Source organism: Nelumbo nucifera, chromosome 2, assembly GCF_055504915.1.
Source record: "Nelumbo nucifera cultivar China Antique chromosome 2, China Antique-T2T, whole genome shotgun sequence".
In the NCBI taxonomy this organism is placed as follows: Eukaryota; Viridiplantae; Streptophyta; class Magnoliopsida; order Proteales; family Nelumbonaceae; genus Nelumbo; species Nelumbo nucifera.
The window spans coordinates 30,123,494-30,140,438 of NC_142650.1; the positions used below are offsets into that span (position 1 = coordinate 30,123,494).

At 38.7% G+C, this 16,945-nt stretch overlaps 1 protein-coding gene across 1 annotated transcript in view; it reads right to left on the reverse strand.

The window, feature by feature from the left end:
* LOC104603382 (trafficking protein particle complex II-specific subunit 120 homolog) overlaps positions 1–16,945 on the reverse strand; it is a 64,012-nt gene extending 47,067 nt beyond the window's left edge. The window contains exons 1-6 of the mRNA XM_010267401.3: positions 16,305–16,945; positions 15,322–15,528; positions 14,978–15,160; positions 14,253–14,359; positions 12,147–12,206; positions 8,876–9,167 (exon numbers count right to left, since the gene is read on the reverse strand). Coding sequence (XP_010265703.1) covers positions 8,876–9,167; positions 12,147–12,206; positions 14,253–14,359; positions 14,978–15,160; positions 15,322–15,528; positions 16,305–16,715 — 1,260 coding nt within the window. The 5' untranslated portion in view covers positions 16,716–16,945. The remainder of the gene's footprint in view (positions 1–8,875; positions 9,168–12,146; positions 12,207–14,252; positions 14,360–14,977; positions 15,161–15,321; positions 15,529–16,304) is intronic.

A 16,945-nucleotide genomic window follows, 5' to 3' on the forward strand; every position in this document is an offset into this window, starting at 1 on the left:
TCTTACTGCGCCATGTGACCAGGTTTCCTCCCACAAATGTACAGTAACCCGAGGTTGACTTCCTGTCTCCAACAGACCCAGCCCAATCTGCATCAGTGTAGGCTTCAATTTCAATTCTATTGTTTTTCCTGAAGAGAATTCCCTTCCCTGGGCAAGTCTTCAAGTACTTGAGAATCCTTTCAACTGCTTTCATATGAGGAATCTTTGGAGAGTGCATAAATTGACTGACAACATGCACAGCATAAGCAATATCTAGCCGAGTGAAGGATAAGTATATCAGCTTCCCTACCAATTTTTGGTATCTCTCTTTATCACAGTAGTCCTCCCCTACTGATTCCTACAGGCCATGGTTCTGTTCCATTAGAGTATCTACTGGCCTGCACCCCATCATGCCAGTTTCCTCTAGGAGGTCAAGAGCATACTTCCGCTGACATATGTAGATTCCCTCTCTTGACCTGGCAACTTCAATCCCAAGAAAATATCTCAAATGACCCAAGTCTTTGATCTCAAATTCAGAAGCTAGAAACTCCTTCAGTCTTTTTATCTCTTCCAAGTCATTCCCGGTAATTACCATATCATCCACATAAACAATGAATGCAGTAAGTTTGCTATCCTATCTCCTTATGAACAAGGTATGGTCTGCACCACTCTGAGTGTACCCCACTTTCTTCATGGCCCCACAGAGCCTCTCAAACCATGCACGAGGAGATTGCTTCAACCCATATAATGCTTTCCTCAGTTTGCACACCTTTCTACTAAAGTCATAGCCTGGTGGAGGTTCCAAAATACCTCTTCATGAAGGTCACCATTTAAGAAGGCATTCTTCACATCCAGCTGATGAAGTTCCCATGAAAAATTGCTGCTAGTGACAATAGAACCCGAATTGTGTTGAGCTTTGCTACCGGGGCAAAGGTTTCTTTGTAGTCAATCCCTTCTTTCTGAGTAAACCCCTTTGCCACAAGTCTGGCCTTGTACCTTTCAATGGACCCATCCTCCCTGTGCTTTACAGTAAACACCCACTTGCACCCAACAGTGGTCTTCCCCTCTAGCAGATCCACTAATTCCCAAGTTCTTGCTTTCATTAGGGCTTTCATCTCTTCATTCATAGCTTCTTTCCACCTTGGATCAGACACATCCTCTGAGTACCTAGAAGGAACACGCACAGAGGAAAGAGCAGACACAAAGGAGTGATAGGCAGGAGATAAATGTGAGTAAGAAACAAAATCAGCAATGGGGTGTCGGGTGGTGCAAGAGCGGATAGGCTTACGGAGAGCAATAGGAAGATCCAAATCAGAAGTATGAGAGTTGAAATTACCTTGGATTGTAGAGACAGATTGATCCGAGTCCAACTGGTTGCTGTCATGAGGTTGAGGACCCCTTTTTCTTCTGTATGTATGTAAGTATCTCTTTTTGTTGCCTACTGGAGCCTTCAAGAACATCTGCAGCATCAGGAGAGGTAACCGGCACAGTGGGAGGCTCACTGGGTTGACCCGGAATGTCACAACAAGGAGTAGGAGGAGAGGATGGAAGACCCGAGGCAGCTAGGGGAACAAAAAAGAAGGGAGAATGAGAATCCTCTTCCATCCCACTAGTCTCCTCCTGAAGAGGATTCTGAAAAGACTGAAAATAGGGTTGAGACTCAAAGAACACCACATCTCTGGTGACATACTTTCTCTTGGAGACAGGGTCATAACACTTGTAACCCTTTTGTGTAGAAGAGTACCCCAAGAATATTCCCTTTGTAGCCTTAGGATCCAGCTTGATCTTCATTGGATCCTTCACATGTATGAAACATATACAGCCAAAGACCCGAGGAGGAAGGGGAAAGTCTGGAAGAGTGGGGCACAAAACAGAGAAAGGGGTTTTCATACCCAACACCTTAGATGGCATCCAGTTTATCAGATATGATGCAGAAAGTACAGCTTGAGACCAGTATTGCTTGGGGACTTTGTGTTGGAATAGTAAGGCTCGAGCTGTCTCCAATAGATGTCTATTCTTGCGCTCAGCAACCCCATTCTGCTGAGGAGTATAAGCACAGGATGACTGATGTAGTATGCCAGCATCTTCCATGAATAAGTTCAAGGATTTTTCAAAGTATTCAACAGCATTGTCTGACCTAAATTGCTTAATCTTCTTATTAAACTGTGTTTCAATCATCTTGCAAAATGCCATGGTTATCCGTGGTACTTCATCCCGTCATTTTAACAGGTAGATCCATGTACAACGAGAGTAGTGGTCAATAAAACTGATAAAGTACCGGAAGCCATCAAAGGAAACAATGGGTGAAGGGGCCCAAACATCAGAATGAACCAAATCAAAAGGAGCACAAATTTCATTGTTGGAAATTGGATACACAGTTCTACATTGTTTTGACATTTGACATACTTCACAGGTTAGACTCTGACTTGGAATGCCCTTAAACAATTCGGGAAACAACATTTCTAATGAGGAGAAAGACACATGACCTAGCCTAGCATGCCAAAGATGCAGCTTAGCTATTGACTCCACACTTTCCAGATTACTAGCAGCAGATGCTTGTAAGGCTGAGCCGATGTCTGCATCAAGGTAGTAGAGGCCTCCATACTCATGACCGCACCCAATCGTTCTCCTTGTCAATCTGTCCTGGAAGACACAATGAGTAGGAAAAAAGGTTATACTACAGTTCAAATTTTTGGTAAGTTTTGAAACAGACAAAAGATTTGAGGTAAGACTGGGAACATGTAAAACTGATTTAAGAGAGAGGTCCTTGCTTAGGTCAACAATTCCCTTTCCAGAGATAGTGGAGAAAGACCCGTCAGCAACTCTCATCTTATCCTGACCAGACAACAAATGATATGAAGAGAATAGGGAAGACATATGTGTCATATGGTCAGTAGCACTGGAATCAATAACCCAAGAAGTAGAGTCAATAGAGCCAGTGGCACTGAAGGCAGAGGCTGTACCTGATCTAGCAAGAGATGTAGAAGCAAAAGAATTATTTCTTAGACGGGCTAATGCCCTGCTAAGGACCTCAACCTCACTAGCAGTGAAGCCCAATGTACCAATTCCAGAGGAATCAGCAACCTGTCCCATAGGAGACGAAGACACTGTTGGTGTATTTTGTGAGTTGTCATCATTGTTGCTGGCGACAAAATTCCCACTTGCCGCAGGCCTGTTATCTCTAGAAGAAACATCTCTGGGTATTGAAGACATCTTGACTGCAGCCACTGTGTAGGTGACACTGATTAAGACTAGCCGAAGCAGTTCTGAAGGTTCTGAACCAGTTCTGGAGCAGATCTAATTAGCTGAAATGATCACAGCAGGTTCTGACAGCACTCGACACAGTTTCAGACTTGCCGAGACTGTCACAGTTCTGAAACAGTTCAGTTACAACAGCAAGCAAGGAGTTCTGGGCTGGTAACCGACCTGAAGCTAAGGGTTCTCAACTATTGTGCTATGTAGACTCCACTTGAACTTTGAGTACTGCAACTGTAAAGAGAGTGCCCTTCCTTGCGGCCAATACTAGGACTGCTGACATCAGTCCTCAACTAGGGTTCACAGTGCTGAACAATCTGAAGCTGGCAGCTCCCTAGGTAATCTCACAGCAGTGGTGAGGGGTTTCGGACTGATAACCACCCTGAACTTGGAGCTGTTTACCACATTGCTATGCTGGTAGAAGTGTTCACAGTGCTAATAGAACACTAGATAGACTTCACTTGGGCTGAACCAAAAACTGCAACAGTTCGGGTACAGTAGCGAGTGAACAGTTCGAGGCTGCAACAGTAGCAAGTGAACAGTGGGCTCTGTAGAAGAAGCCAAGTCTGTGCGAGTCTTGCTGGAGCACCGAAGCTGCAACTGTAGAAGTAGCTAAGCCCCTTTCGGCTAGTGCTAGGACTGCTGAAATCAGTCCTCAACTAGGTCTGTCCTACACAGACCTCTCTTAGTAGCCAAATAGCTACTATTTGCTGAAAATAACCTAGTAGGACATCTACTTCTGGGTCTTACTTCCCTTGAGTCCTACAACCAAGAGAAACCCTAGGTTCGAATTTGCTTTACTCTCTTACACCCCTAGGTCTTCACTACAGCAACCCAGAAAAGGAAGAGAGAAGATGAAAAGACAGCAGGAGAAGAGAGTGTGTGCCGGCTGAAACCAGGAAGAAGCTAATGCTTTGATACCATGAAAGCTAAATTACTGTAGCCGGAGTAGTAGAAAAGAGAAGAAGAAGAAGAGATGCTGGAATGTCGAACTACACTGCTCAGTCGACAGTACTATTATTTATATTATGGTGTAGTACAATGATACAGGAAGTTACTAGAATGCCCCTGATTAGTGATGGGACACCCAGACAACTTAAAACATTAAACAGGATTAGGCCCATTAACAAAGGCCCAGTACAGGACAACTTAAACTTAAGTATAGGCTAATAAGAACTCTTATCAGCCGAATACTCATACATACAAAGACTTCAATCCAACAGCAAACATTAGGCCTTCTTCTCTACAATCACAAGTATTTATCTTTCTAAGGAAAGCTTCCCAGCAGAAAACTTGAATCTTAGGCCTTCTTCTCCCTTAGGCTTCTTTTGAAGCCTAGGTCCCAATTTATCCCTTGGGGAGAAAGTATTCCCAATCTGGAAACAGTTGCACCTTTAAAGTTTGAGAGAGTACAAAACAAATAAAACTACGATTTGAGAGGGGTTTCCCCTAATCAAAGGTCTTCCCAAAACTGGATTTTGTTGCTATTTCCCACACCATAGCGGATGGAATTGAGAAAAGTTGGTTATACCTTAAAAAATGATTTCCAAGAAGAGAATGAAGTCAGCTGAGGGGATAACTTTGCATCCCAGCCATTATCTTCCATCCCATGAATGTTGTCAATTACTTTGTGCCACAACCTGTCTCTTTCAAAGGGAAATTTCCACAACCACTTACCCTAGCAAGGTTGTATTCCTTTTTTTTTTATCAATAGCCACAGAATTCATTAATATTGGAAAAAAGTTACAGGGAAGAGGAGCTAAAGAATCTTAACTCCCCAGAACAGAAATACATCTGAATTAAACACTCAAAACCTTACAATTGAGCCCAAAACCCAGAATTTCTAAGAACTCCTTGCCTAGCCAATCCATCAGCAAAGGAATTAGCATTTCTTTTAACCCAAGTACATAAGACTTCCATATCCTTAATCAGCCACTTGAATTTTCTTTTCTCATTGCTGTAGCTCCACATCTTGGAAGTGTCTTCTTTCAGCCAATCCACAACAACCGCAGAATCTCCTTCTATAATCAGTTTCTTAACTTTAATTTCTTTGGCTCTTTGCACCCCTTCCAACATTGCTAACACCTCAGCCCTCAAGGAGTCTCCCACTCCAATTGGACAAGAGAACAAAGCTATTACATTACCTCTCTCATCCCTTAGGACCCCCCCAGTACCCGAAGGCCCTAGATTCCCCATGCTACTGCCATCAAAATTTAGTTTGATAAACCCAGGAGGTGGAGGGTTCCACATGAGATTCAAATTCTTCTTCCTTGTAACTGAGCTAGCAACTTCTTTCCACTTTCTTAGCAAATCGTTTGTTGAAAAATCTGTAAACTCCCTCATTGTCTTCAGCTAGTGTATTACTCTTATATGAATCAATTCTACCATATTTTCCAAGCCTCTTTCCTTTTCTGAGAAGATCCTTGCATTTCTTTCCTCCCATAATGTCCAACAAACAGCAGCTCTCACGCATCTCCACATAATTCTTGATCTTTTCGTTGAGCATTCAATAGGTGAAGAGGAAAACAAGCTTTGCAGACTAGTTGGAGGTGTCCACTTGCACCCAAATAAAGAAGCAAACCAATCCCAAATATTTTTTGCCAAAACACAAGATATTATTAAATGGTACCCAGACTCACCAGCAGCTTTGCATAAAACACAATAGTGTGCAGATAAACAGCTATTGGGTCTTTTTCTTTGAAGTAGGTCATCTGTGTTGATTCTTTCAAGGAAAACTTCCCAACAAAAACTCCCAACCCTCGGAGGTATAGGTGTACACCACACTTCCTTGATAGGGAATGACAGTCCAATAGGAATTTCTGGTTGTATCAGGGCTTTAAGGAAGGATGCACAAGTAAAGGATCCAGAGGGAGACAAAGACCAGATCCTATTATCTATCTTTGTGGGTTCCAAGAAAATCCCATCAAGAATGGACAAAAGAGAAGAAACATTATCCAGTTTTGTGTCACTGAGTGCTCTTCTTAAACCCAAGTTCCAACCAAACCCGGAATTTGAGCTTGAGGAAACGAGGAAATTGATAATTGGTTCATTTTTTAGGGTGGAGATTGCAAATAGAGCCGGAAATTGTTCTTTCAAAGGGGTCTCCCCAACCCAAACATGTCCCCAGAACTTTATGAGATTACCCGAGTATAAATCATACCGTATCCAAGGAAAGAAGAGAGGCAAAATATCTTGGATGGATTTCCATGGTGATGTTCTTGTAGCCACAACCAGAATCCCAGAGTCCCAACCATTCTCTGCAAGCCCGTGAATACTACAAATTATCTTAGTCCACAGTTTCTCCCTCTCCAAAGAAAATCTCCACAGCCATTTCCCTAACAAAGCCAAATTCCTCTTCCTTATATTCCCAATGCCTAGCCCTCCATCTTGCTTATTCCAACACACCATCTCCCATCTAACCCTATGATCCTTTCTCCTTAGGTTTGCAAACCTATTCCCATTTGACTAATGATATTTTTTTCCCCTCTCTTGATTCCCACAAGAAGCCCCTCATATATTTCTCTCATAGAATAAATGTTTTGAAAGTGAAAAGCACAACTAAAATGCAAGGGGTTCATAAAACCTGGGACATAAGTTACAAAGCAAGGTGCCTAAATGAAGTGAGACACCACTTTTCAATTAAAAAACAATAAAATAACATAATATACAAGATTATACGAATCTAAATTCTAAAATAAATATACACAAAAAAGGTCTATTATCTCAATTGATTTGAGTACTATGTTATTAGCATAAATTTTGTAGCCTTATACATTTAAGTCAAGGCTGATCATGGACTTGGCCAAACCAGGCTTTTGGATCTATGACTTTAAATAGATTACATTAAATATATTTTATACTTTTATATAATATAAAATATTATATGTAATACATATTATATTCGTCATGTAAATCTGAACTGAATTGCAGTAATTGAATATAATATAATACCTTATCTTTCTCTAATATATATAAAATAGTTTTAAGGCACTAAGGCCAGCTATGTTGTATGGACCAGAGTGTTGGGTAGTCAAGAAAAAACATGTTCAGAAAAATAGTGTGGTAGAAATGCGAATGCTAAGGATGGATGAGTGGAAAAACAAGAAATGATAGGATCAAGAGTGAAGCCATCTGTAGAAACCTAGGAGTAGCTCCAATAAGTGATAAAATGAGAAAGAGGGTAGGCTAAGATGATTTGTTCATGTGCATAGAAGACCACCCAGTGTTTTAAAAGCCAAAGGTGCAAAAAAAGCGCAAGGGCCAATTTGCGCCTAAGGTGCAAGGCACAAGGCGAGGCGCGGGCCTTTTTTAAGCAAGGGAAAAAATACAAAAAAATCAAAATCAAAATCAAAAAAAATATGTTAGAAAATTCCCAAAAAATGCCAAGAAATTTAAAAATGCAAAAAAAAATCAAAAGATATTAAACATAATATTAATAAAAAAATATAAACTTAAATGTTTTAAAAAACCTATTATCTAAAATTAAAATACATAAACATAACATGTAAAGCATATTCAAATGAAAATTTAAAAAATAAAAGCAAACATATTGCATTCTTGATTCTTATTGCATTACTTCAAGTAGCTAATGTGATGTAAAACATATTACATTCTTGATTCTACGAGTCGTCTTTGTACCATGCCCCTTGAGGCAAGCCCGAAGAAGTCCATGTTAGGGTCTTAAATTCTTATTTCTCACATAAAAAATAATGCATTTAGAACTTTAATTGCCTTTTAAGAAGATATTTTATTGGAATGAATGAATGAACAACATTAGCAAATAGGGGATTCTCGGAGAACTTTAAAAGCAAAAAGTGCAGACTTTTAAAAAGGCGCATGCCTAGGCTGAGGTGCAAGGCGCATCAGGCGCACCAGTGTGCGCCTTTTGAAAGGGGTGCGCCTAGGACCTAGGCACGCCTTTTAAATCACTGAGACCACCAACAGCTCCAATTAGAATAAGTGATTTGTTACAAGTGGAAGGGGCTAGAAAAGCTAGGGGTAGACCAAAAAGGACATAGGTAGAAGTAATAAGAAATTATTTAAGCACTACTAATTTAACAATGGATATGGTTTTAAATAGAATGGAGTGGTAAAACAGGACTCATGTAGCCAATGCGGGGTTGGGGAGGGACAAATGCAAGAAGCCTTACCCCTGTAGACACAGAGAGATTGTTTCCAATTTAAGTCTGATCTAGAAATGATCACCCCTAATTTAAGTCCTACATAGGTTAAATTGTTTAAACTTTAAGCACTGTAGATACAACCAACAATAAAGTAAATTATTTATTCAACATCAAATTGAATGTTAATTCATCAAAACACAGGAACAGGCTAGGTTAGGTGCACGGTGCACCTGGCTTCAGGAGAAGCACATCCCAAAAATTAGCCTCCCCTATGAGCCTAAATGCCTAAATTTGTTTCCTTTTCAGTATTATAGTTACTGAAGAACAAGCTCCAGTACGGATTTAGAAGTAATCTTTAAAGGAGAACAAAGTCCCATAAAAAATTATAGCTTACTAGCACCATAACATCAACAAACAGTTCATAATTAAATAGAAACTACTAAAATTCTGTCAGAACAAGCAATGCAATAAACATTTTTTGTCATTTTTATTTCCCTTGTCCATTCTTTAACACTCACATTGGATAAAGAAAGCAACCTTGAGTTGGTTGCTCTACTTTGAACCCGGTATGCTTTTGTGGTCATTGCCAAAACTTGCATTGCACTGATAGCAGCCAAGTTATTCTCTTGCTGCAAATATAACTGAGCAACCTGCCTTGAAAAAAAGGCAGCCTTGCGCTGATAACCAAGGGTCCCAAACAAACGAGCCACTTCAACATATAATATCAGCCGGTCACTGGCATCAATCAAATATTTGGCACCATCTGCAGCAGTCATCAGCAAATCCACTACCTCCTTAGCAAGTTCTCGTCTGTCAAGACCAATAGTTAAGATGCAACACCAGTTACCAGGACAGTCAAGGATGAATATTTAGGTAATAGATACATATTATTCAGAATTTTTGAGAACCTGTGTATTTCATATGCTTGAGAAATAGGCAGTGTATAAGATACAGAATTTGAAGGGACCAACAAGTGATAAAGGCCATCATTACCTAATATTGGTCCCAGCTATCTGGGGTCTCAGGAGGAGGGGTCTGGATACAGACCTAACCTTTGGATTTCTTTTTCTTTTCTTTTTTTTTTTGGCACAAAGTGGTTGCTCTCAGACTCAAACATGCATTCTCACGCTTGTCCGCCCGAGGTTTCACCATTACATGAAGCAATGGCCCCTGCCATTTTCATTAAGGTTGTTTTGGGTTGGACATAAAATATGCTACAAAACAGCTAGAAAAAAAAATTATTCTCTAGTTTTTGGTTACCAGTAAAATACTAAGGGAAGCAGAATATTATCCAAAACTAGAATGTGGGGTAATATGAATTGCCCCTTTCAGAGAAGTCATTTTACCTAGAGTATTGGATGAAATCATGGGCATTACTTTTAAAATCTTTACTGCACAACTCTCTCCTTAGATCACTTTCATCCAATAAACTTTCAATTTCGTGGAAGTCTTCCTCTTCCATGTAATCCTAAAATCCAGTGGTTCAGTTCAGCACATGACCCCATATTCCAAGTCGAAATCAAACATTAGAAAATTTAATTAAAATATTTTTTTTGATATGTAACTCTTCTGAACTTTATTAAAAAAATGAAGGAAAGAGTAATTGGTACAACTACAATGTGTTGCTTTACATCAGCAGCTAAACCCCCCAGAGATGGCTAGCCTCAGTTAACCACCTCCACAAAGGTTCATTAGAATTACCTTCCCCTTGAGGTATCTGTCCCCAAAACATCTGGTTTCTTGCTTCCCTTTCTTTTGCCAACAGTCTAGTGTCGACAAGCCCATTGGCTAACTGTGGTACCCACATAACATTTGATCCTAGTTCATTCATAATATCTTGTGTTTCCCTAATTAAAATAATATTTTAATTAATTATTATCCCTTGAAAATATTTTTCTGGGATGCAAATGCAGCCTAAATAGTAAAACTTTCCTCTGGCCACCTAAAAGACTTCTGAATGGAACAAAAAATATAAGATTAGCCAAGTAGGTTCTGAACTCAGAGATATCTTTTTTTATAGGATTTTTTTTTTTTTGATAGGTCTCTGAACTCAGAGATATCATAGATAAACTTACCAAATGAGAGGTTATAGTCCAACCAATTTGCATGTCAATGTTCTACAATGCAGGTAAGTTGAATGGAGGTCAAGGTGAAGGCATCTCATACATCTATTTTTTTCAATTTTATAAAATTTCCACCTTAAAGAAAACTCACCCTTTATATGTAGGCCCATAAATTCAAGTTTTATATGAGAAAAATAAGGATTTATACAGGTCTACAATACAATTGTATGTGGCAACCACAGTGCAGAATATTAACCTAATTGACAAAAACATGGAATGAGAATGAGAATTGTAACCAAATGGATCCAATCTCATTATCATTCTCGATTCATTCTTTGGCAAAAAGGCATATGGTTTTCAGCAAGCTTTGCTCATTCTGCCACTTCTTGTTCATTCTGGAATTTCATTCTGCACAAGAATGAACAGTGAACAAAACATGGCCCAAGTCAGCCAAGACAAGGAAACATTCTTTTGCATCCTACTTATATTCTAAGGTATGGTACCTGGATACCTGATAATAGGTTCCATGTCATGGTGGACTGGAAACTTGAATTCTTAGCATAAGTTCCATTCCCAACACCAGTCATGTCCATGCTGTATCTGGGTATTATACCTTTTAAGGGTGTCAAAAGAAACTAAGATGACAAGACATTTACATTATTCCATGACCAAATATACAGATTTCAGTTTAGAAGCCAGTATCTGTAATACATTGAATAACAAAGACATTTTGAACCAATTTATATAAACAAATGACCATTTGAAAAACATGTTCCATATATATTAATATACATACCCCAACATGATCCCAATACACCTACATCTAAGTTTCATGTTCTGCACTATTATACCATGCACTCAATTATTTTGATAGGCAACAAGATACTTTTATTAAATATGAAAATTTGCTATATACAACAGATGAATAGAACAGCTACCAGTAGTAGCTAGAATAAGCAAATCCCTTGACATTGTTCCCCAAAACACTTGCTCCTTATTTACACCTTGTCTAGCACGAGAGTAATCCATTTTCTAAAGGATGCTCCAAATAAGATCTGTTTATAGTTTGATTGAATATGGATCTACCCCTATTCGATCCAATAATATTTTAAAAAATGCTAATATCTATATAAAATTTATATTATATACTATTAAAGGTGGTTTGAATGTTGTCCATTTACTAAAGAGTCATTTTTTGATAAATCATATTGTTATTATTTTTTGTAATTTATTAATGGTATTTAATATCCAAAATCAATCTGAATTCAAATCCAAAATGGATCTAAAATCCAATGGATAAGATTAAATTAGAATCTGAACATTAACAAATCAAATTTGGATGTAGATATATCCAAGTTGATCCAATCCATGTGCAATCCTAATTTAATCATGGGAAAGGCAATATGTTCATAGAAGTTTTTCTTTCCCATTTATTCTTCATTTTTTCCTAACAAAGGAATGGCAAAACAATTAACATCTTACCAAATGAAAGGGGTTTACATATGAAATAAAAGAACAAATCTAGCTGACCAAAAAAAATGTTATTAAAATATTAGAAAGCACTATTTTGCCCACAAAATAACCTTCTTTCCAACCACCAACTACATTAAACCAATAAAAAGATTTTTATTGAGGAAAATACATGATGATTCATCATTCCAAAGGACAGATTTCATGATCCAACAAGGAAAAGAAAATGAACAAAAGGTTCCTTTCAGAAGTTTACCTGCAAAGAAATCTAGCTAATTTTAAAGTAGCTTCAAGCTCAAAGCTTAAGGGTGAAACTCTGCAAAGAAAGAATTAGAAGACAAATTGTCAAGGATTCAACTAAAATAAGAAGGATAAAATGAATAATAAAAAAAGGATTCTTTTTTGGTAGAAAAACTGAATCCATTAACAAATAAAAAACAAGCAAGGACAGCATCCAGAAAGCAGACAAACAAAGGAGAAAATCACTACAACTGAGAACAACCACAAAACACAGATGGCACTAATCACCATTACCTACCCTAACCCCCATCTCACCCTCCAAGACGTTCGATAACCAGCAGGGGGGAGATTCAACAAACTTTTCCAACTTCTCAAAATCATGACACACAAGTACATGGGATGCACTATTGCAGTCTCTAAAGAGTAAAGATAAATCAAAAGAAACATCAAGATCATAATACAAGAACATCACGAATAGGAAAGACTGCTTCCCTGGGAGGACTATTGTCTCAATTCTGCATGCATGATATAAGAGTCCTGCAATCACTTTCCACCTCAAGCTTGACACAACCAAACTTTTAAGCAAACTTAAGACCTTCAATCAAAGCAATGAGCTCAGCATGAGACAGGAAAGTCACCATGCTAGGCCCATATTGCAAGACTCACCCACAAGATTCAAGTATCCCTTTTTCTTCTTCTGGGAACAGGAATTGCTTGCAACTAAAATGTTCCATCTCACATGACTCACCCCACAAGAATTATGTTCAGATGAAAATAAGTGGCATAGACTTCTCATAGAAAAGGATTTAAATCACAAAGCATATTATTTTAATAACACTACATGGGTCATGTGAATCATCTCAACTCATCAAAAACCAGAACTCATTTGTATGTAACCCAACTCTCTTTTTCTCATTTTAAAGCCTTATCATTCTGGAGGTTGAAATGCTTTTCTTTTATTTATTACCAAAAAAAGGTCTTTTCTCAATTTGATTGATCAATCTCAATCTTCAACGAAGGTCTCAACCTTTTCGATACCGAAATTTTATTAAATGCCAACAACAGAAGCTACAATGGTCTCAATCATTCATTTAATAGCATTCTTCCTTTGATTTAGTGGGTCTAGATTCTGGATTTGTTGCTCCATTAATGAACCCCAATATGCTACAGGTTCTCTTAAACAAATTTTACTAGCTACACTTCTTGTTTCTTTCATACTCTTCCCAGAGAAACAAAGCTTCAAATACCAATAACATTTTTATGGTAAAAAAAACAATATATATATATATACTGAAATAAAAAAAGAGTACAGATCTATGCTTTTTCTCTATTTACAGGCTCCAAGTAGTCATCTTTTGCTATCTCTCAGTTTCTTTTAATCAGTCTTGGCTATCTCTCAGTTAAAAGGAAGGAATTTTTTTACAGCCTCCCCATTACCTGTTTCAACTAAATATATTAACACAAAGCCTCTAATTTGCATCTAGGTAAAAAGAAGAAACCATTGCCAGATAATTAAAAGAGAAGGGGATCTGCAGTGGACTTGATGAAGGTAGATATTTCAGCATTGTTGGAGTCTCATGGCAAGGGATTTACTGAACTCATCAAAGGACTTTCATGGATTTGATTATGCTACCACAAGCTTGGTCAGAGAAGGGGATCTGCAGTGGACTTGATGAAGGTTGATATTTCAGCATTGCCAGAGTCTCATAATGCTATTTGTGTGACAGGCATGCAGGAAAGTCTTGTTAAAGGGGGAGAAGATGTTAGGATTTTGAAAGGACTCTCAGAGGCTACTCTAAAGACCGGACCAAGCCTGGTCTTATAGTTCAGGCCTGGGCCCAAGCTATAGCCCTTCTCATAGGTGCCAAACCCAATCTGGCACGGCCCATGATCACCCCTACTTGGTCTTGTCATCTGAATCCAATGCTAAGACATGTTTTGTAATTTGTATTTTAGACACATCACTACCTTGAGGGTATCCAGATTGCCGTTTTTCTATTTTGAATCTTCCCCTTTCTCTTTTATTTATTTTATCACTTTCATTTCCTTTCCTTCAAGAAACTTTGATTCATTAGAAACCAAAGATTAACAATTAAAAATGAAAAGTAAAAGAAGATATGACCTTTGAGCATTGTCTTGAATAGATTTTTTGTAATGAAGGATCACACTAGTGTAACGATACTTCACCTCCTCCTCTAGAGCTGGATCCTTTTGGCCCATCCGGTCTATCTGATTACACAAATAATAACAAGCTTCACAAACAAATTTGACACTTATCCAACTAAAATGGGACACTGAACAAATACTCAAAGAGAGACAATCGTAAAAGTTGGTAAGTAAAACAACGTAACAAATTGGTAAGATATCAAAGGCATACCCAAACAATGAGCCACACTTCAGCCCCGGCCTATCAATTGTGTGTTTGTGTGTGTGTGTGTGTGTGAACCTCCTTCCATATTTTGACTCAAAGGGAATGTAAGGTGTAAATACAGTGTACCGGGAGTATGGATTACCCAAAGGTCAACAATACCACTAAGCAAGCTCTGCATGTAGGTAGTGAACCTACCATTTGATCATTTCTTATTGCCAGCAATGAACATGATTGTACCATCACAGTATGAATTACCAGATGTATTGTACCATCACAGTTTACACAGGTTACCACAGTTCCTCTTACCATTTCAGACATAAATATTATTATTATCAACCAATCAGGACAGTTAGTAAAAAAGTTTTTGTCATATGTGAATCTCTTAGTAAACTTGCAAAATGGAAATTGCATGTTCTTGAATGTTCAATTTAGACCTCTCTAATATTTCTGGTTCAGGGAACGTGCATGGTGCATACCAGTAAGGCACATACACTACCCTCCAGAGCACCAGCATACCAGAAATAATCCCCTGTCAACCTGGCAAGTTCTAGTGCTGTAGAGTAATGAGCATTGGCATCTACAGGTGAGCCTGCCAGCAAGCAATAATCCCCTATTGTCTTTTGCGCACGGCCAAGCCTCCGTTTTTTAGCCTTAATGACCTGCAGTTTCAAAAGATCAAAACATTTAAGTTGCAAAGTCCAATCAAAAGTTCTTAAGGAAGAGTTTAGATGTGCAAAAAAATGAAAAAAGCAACCAAAAGTTTAAAAAAAAAAGGATCAAAAATACAGTTTCCAAATCCTCAAGACACCTAAACATAAACCTCCTCTGAGCTAAGACTGGCTTGAGAATCTAGTGGTGTCTTCACAATAGTTCCAGCAGATTCTGCACGAAGAACCCACTTTTCAAATTCCATCAGCAATGACGCAGCAATATCTTGCATCATTGTCAGTAAGTGGAACTCCAGAGTTTGACGATCAGCAGGAGGAAACAATATTAAGTTGTCCCCCCTTTTGCCACCATCCTCTAGCTGCATAAGAAAATAAACAGACAAATTAATTTGGACAATGAATGGAGGGTGCAAATTGTGGAGAAAATTTAACATGTGTTGCATCTGTTGCTCAGAAATCAAAACCAGGTTACAGAGTAACAAAAATCTTCAAACTGACAGCATTTATCCGTTACAGAAATAGGGGGAAGGACTTGAACAGATCTGGATCCTCCATCTTTCAAGAAAAAAATGAAAAGAAAATATGTAGCAGATATAGCATGTATGCAGTATGCTACAACTAAATTAGAATTTATGAAAATATACCAAATTTTTATTCCACCATTTTATTTGACAATAAAAGGATTTTACTGTCAGCCATGACTTATAGGATCTGTATGCATTTACAATGCAACAAATTCTAAATTTATCGCACCTGCTTTTTTATTCTGTACCTACCTAAAGTGGAATTGTTTTCACCATACACCACTCAAACTGCCGGAAGAAATCTAACTTACTTCAGTTCATTGTGGGCACTTGCATAAACAAGACAGATTTATTCCATCATCCTAAAACTCAAATACGACCAAACTTTATGCAGTTCTACTAAATTTGAAAGTAAAAATCAAATTTTGAAGTTTAATTCGACCAATTTATCTAAAAACACGGCTCTACTCATTCAAATGTTCTCACTTAGACCAAAAACCTCAACTTCAATTATATTAGTTCGTAACTCATGTGCTTTCACCTGCGATCACTGCATAATTAAGACCTATAGTTTGCCAAGAAAGAAATGAAGCTTAAAATTTGAAATGCACCTGAGCATCGCCAGGGGAAAATGCGAAGCAGCGCTGGACGACGGCCGAAGTGTAGTTCTTGCAAACTATAGAGAACTGATCTGCGACGACGTCGAGATCAGGCGAAGATGGGCAGTGGCAGATGCCAATGACGGCCAGAATTTTACGATTCGACTGGAAATCCTCCCAGGGACTAGGAGGGGACCCACCGACCATGAACTTGAAGCGGAGGCTGCCGGTGTCCCATGGTTGGTTTGCGAAGGGGCTCTTCTGGTGCTCTGTGTAGAAGGAGCTAATGGCGGAGAGTTCGACCTTCCGGTGGCGGACCAGCATCGACACATAATCCCTCAACTGTGCCTGCGGGACCGTACCGATCGGCAGGACTGCAATTCGGAGCATGCACCCGCTCTCGATGCTCACATCAGGCTCCATCGCCGCTTCCGTTGATCGGGAAAATGGTGGCAATGGGATGGAGGAAAGGGTTGGTCGTATTCTCAGGTACGGTTCATTTGATCGTGTGATGCAGTGAGAGTGGAAGAAAATGGAACAAGTAGAGTTGAGAGTAGAGTTGAGCAAGAAAATTCGGACAGTATTTAACAACTGACGAATTAACAGTTATTTGTCTCTGCGAGGCTGGGTTTAACCTAAGCCCACCATAAAAA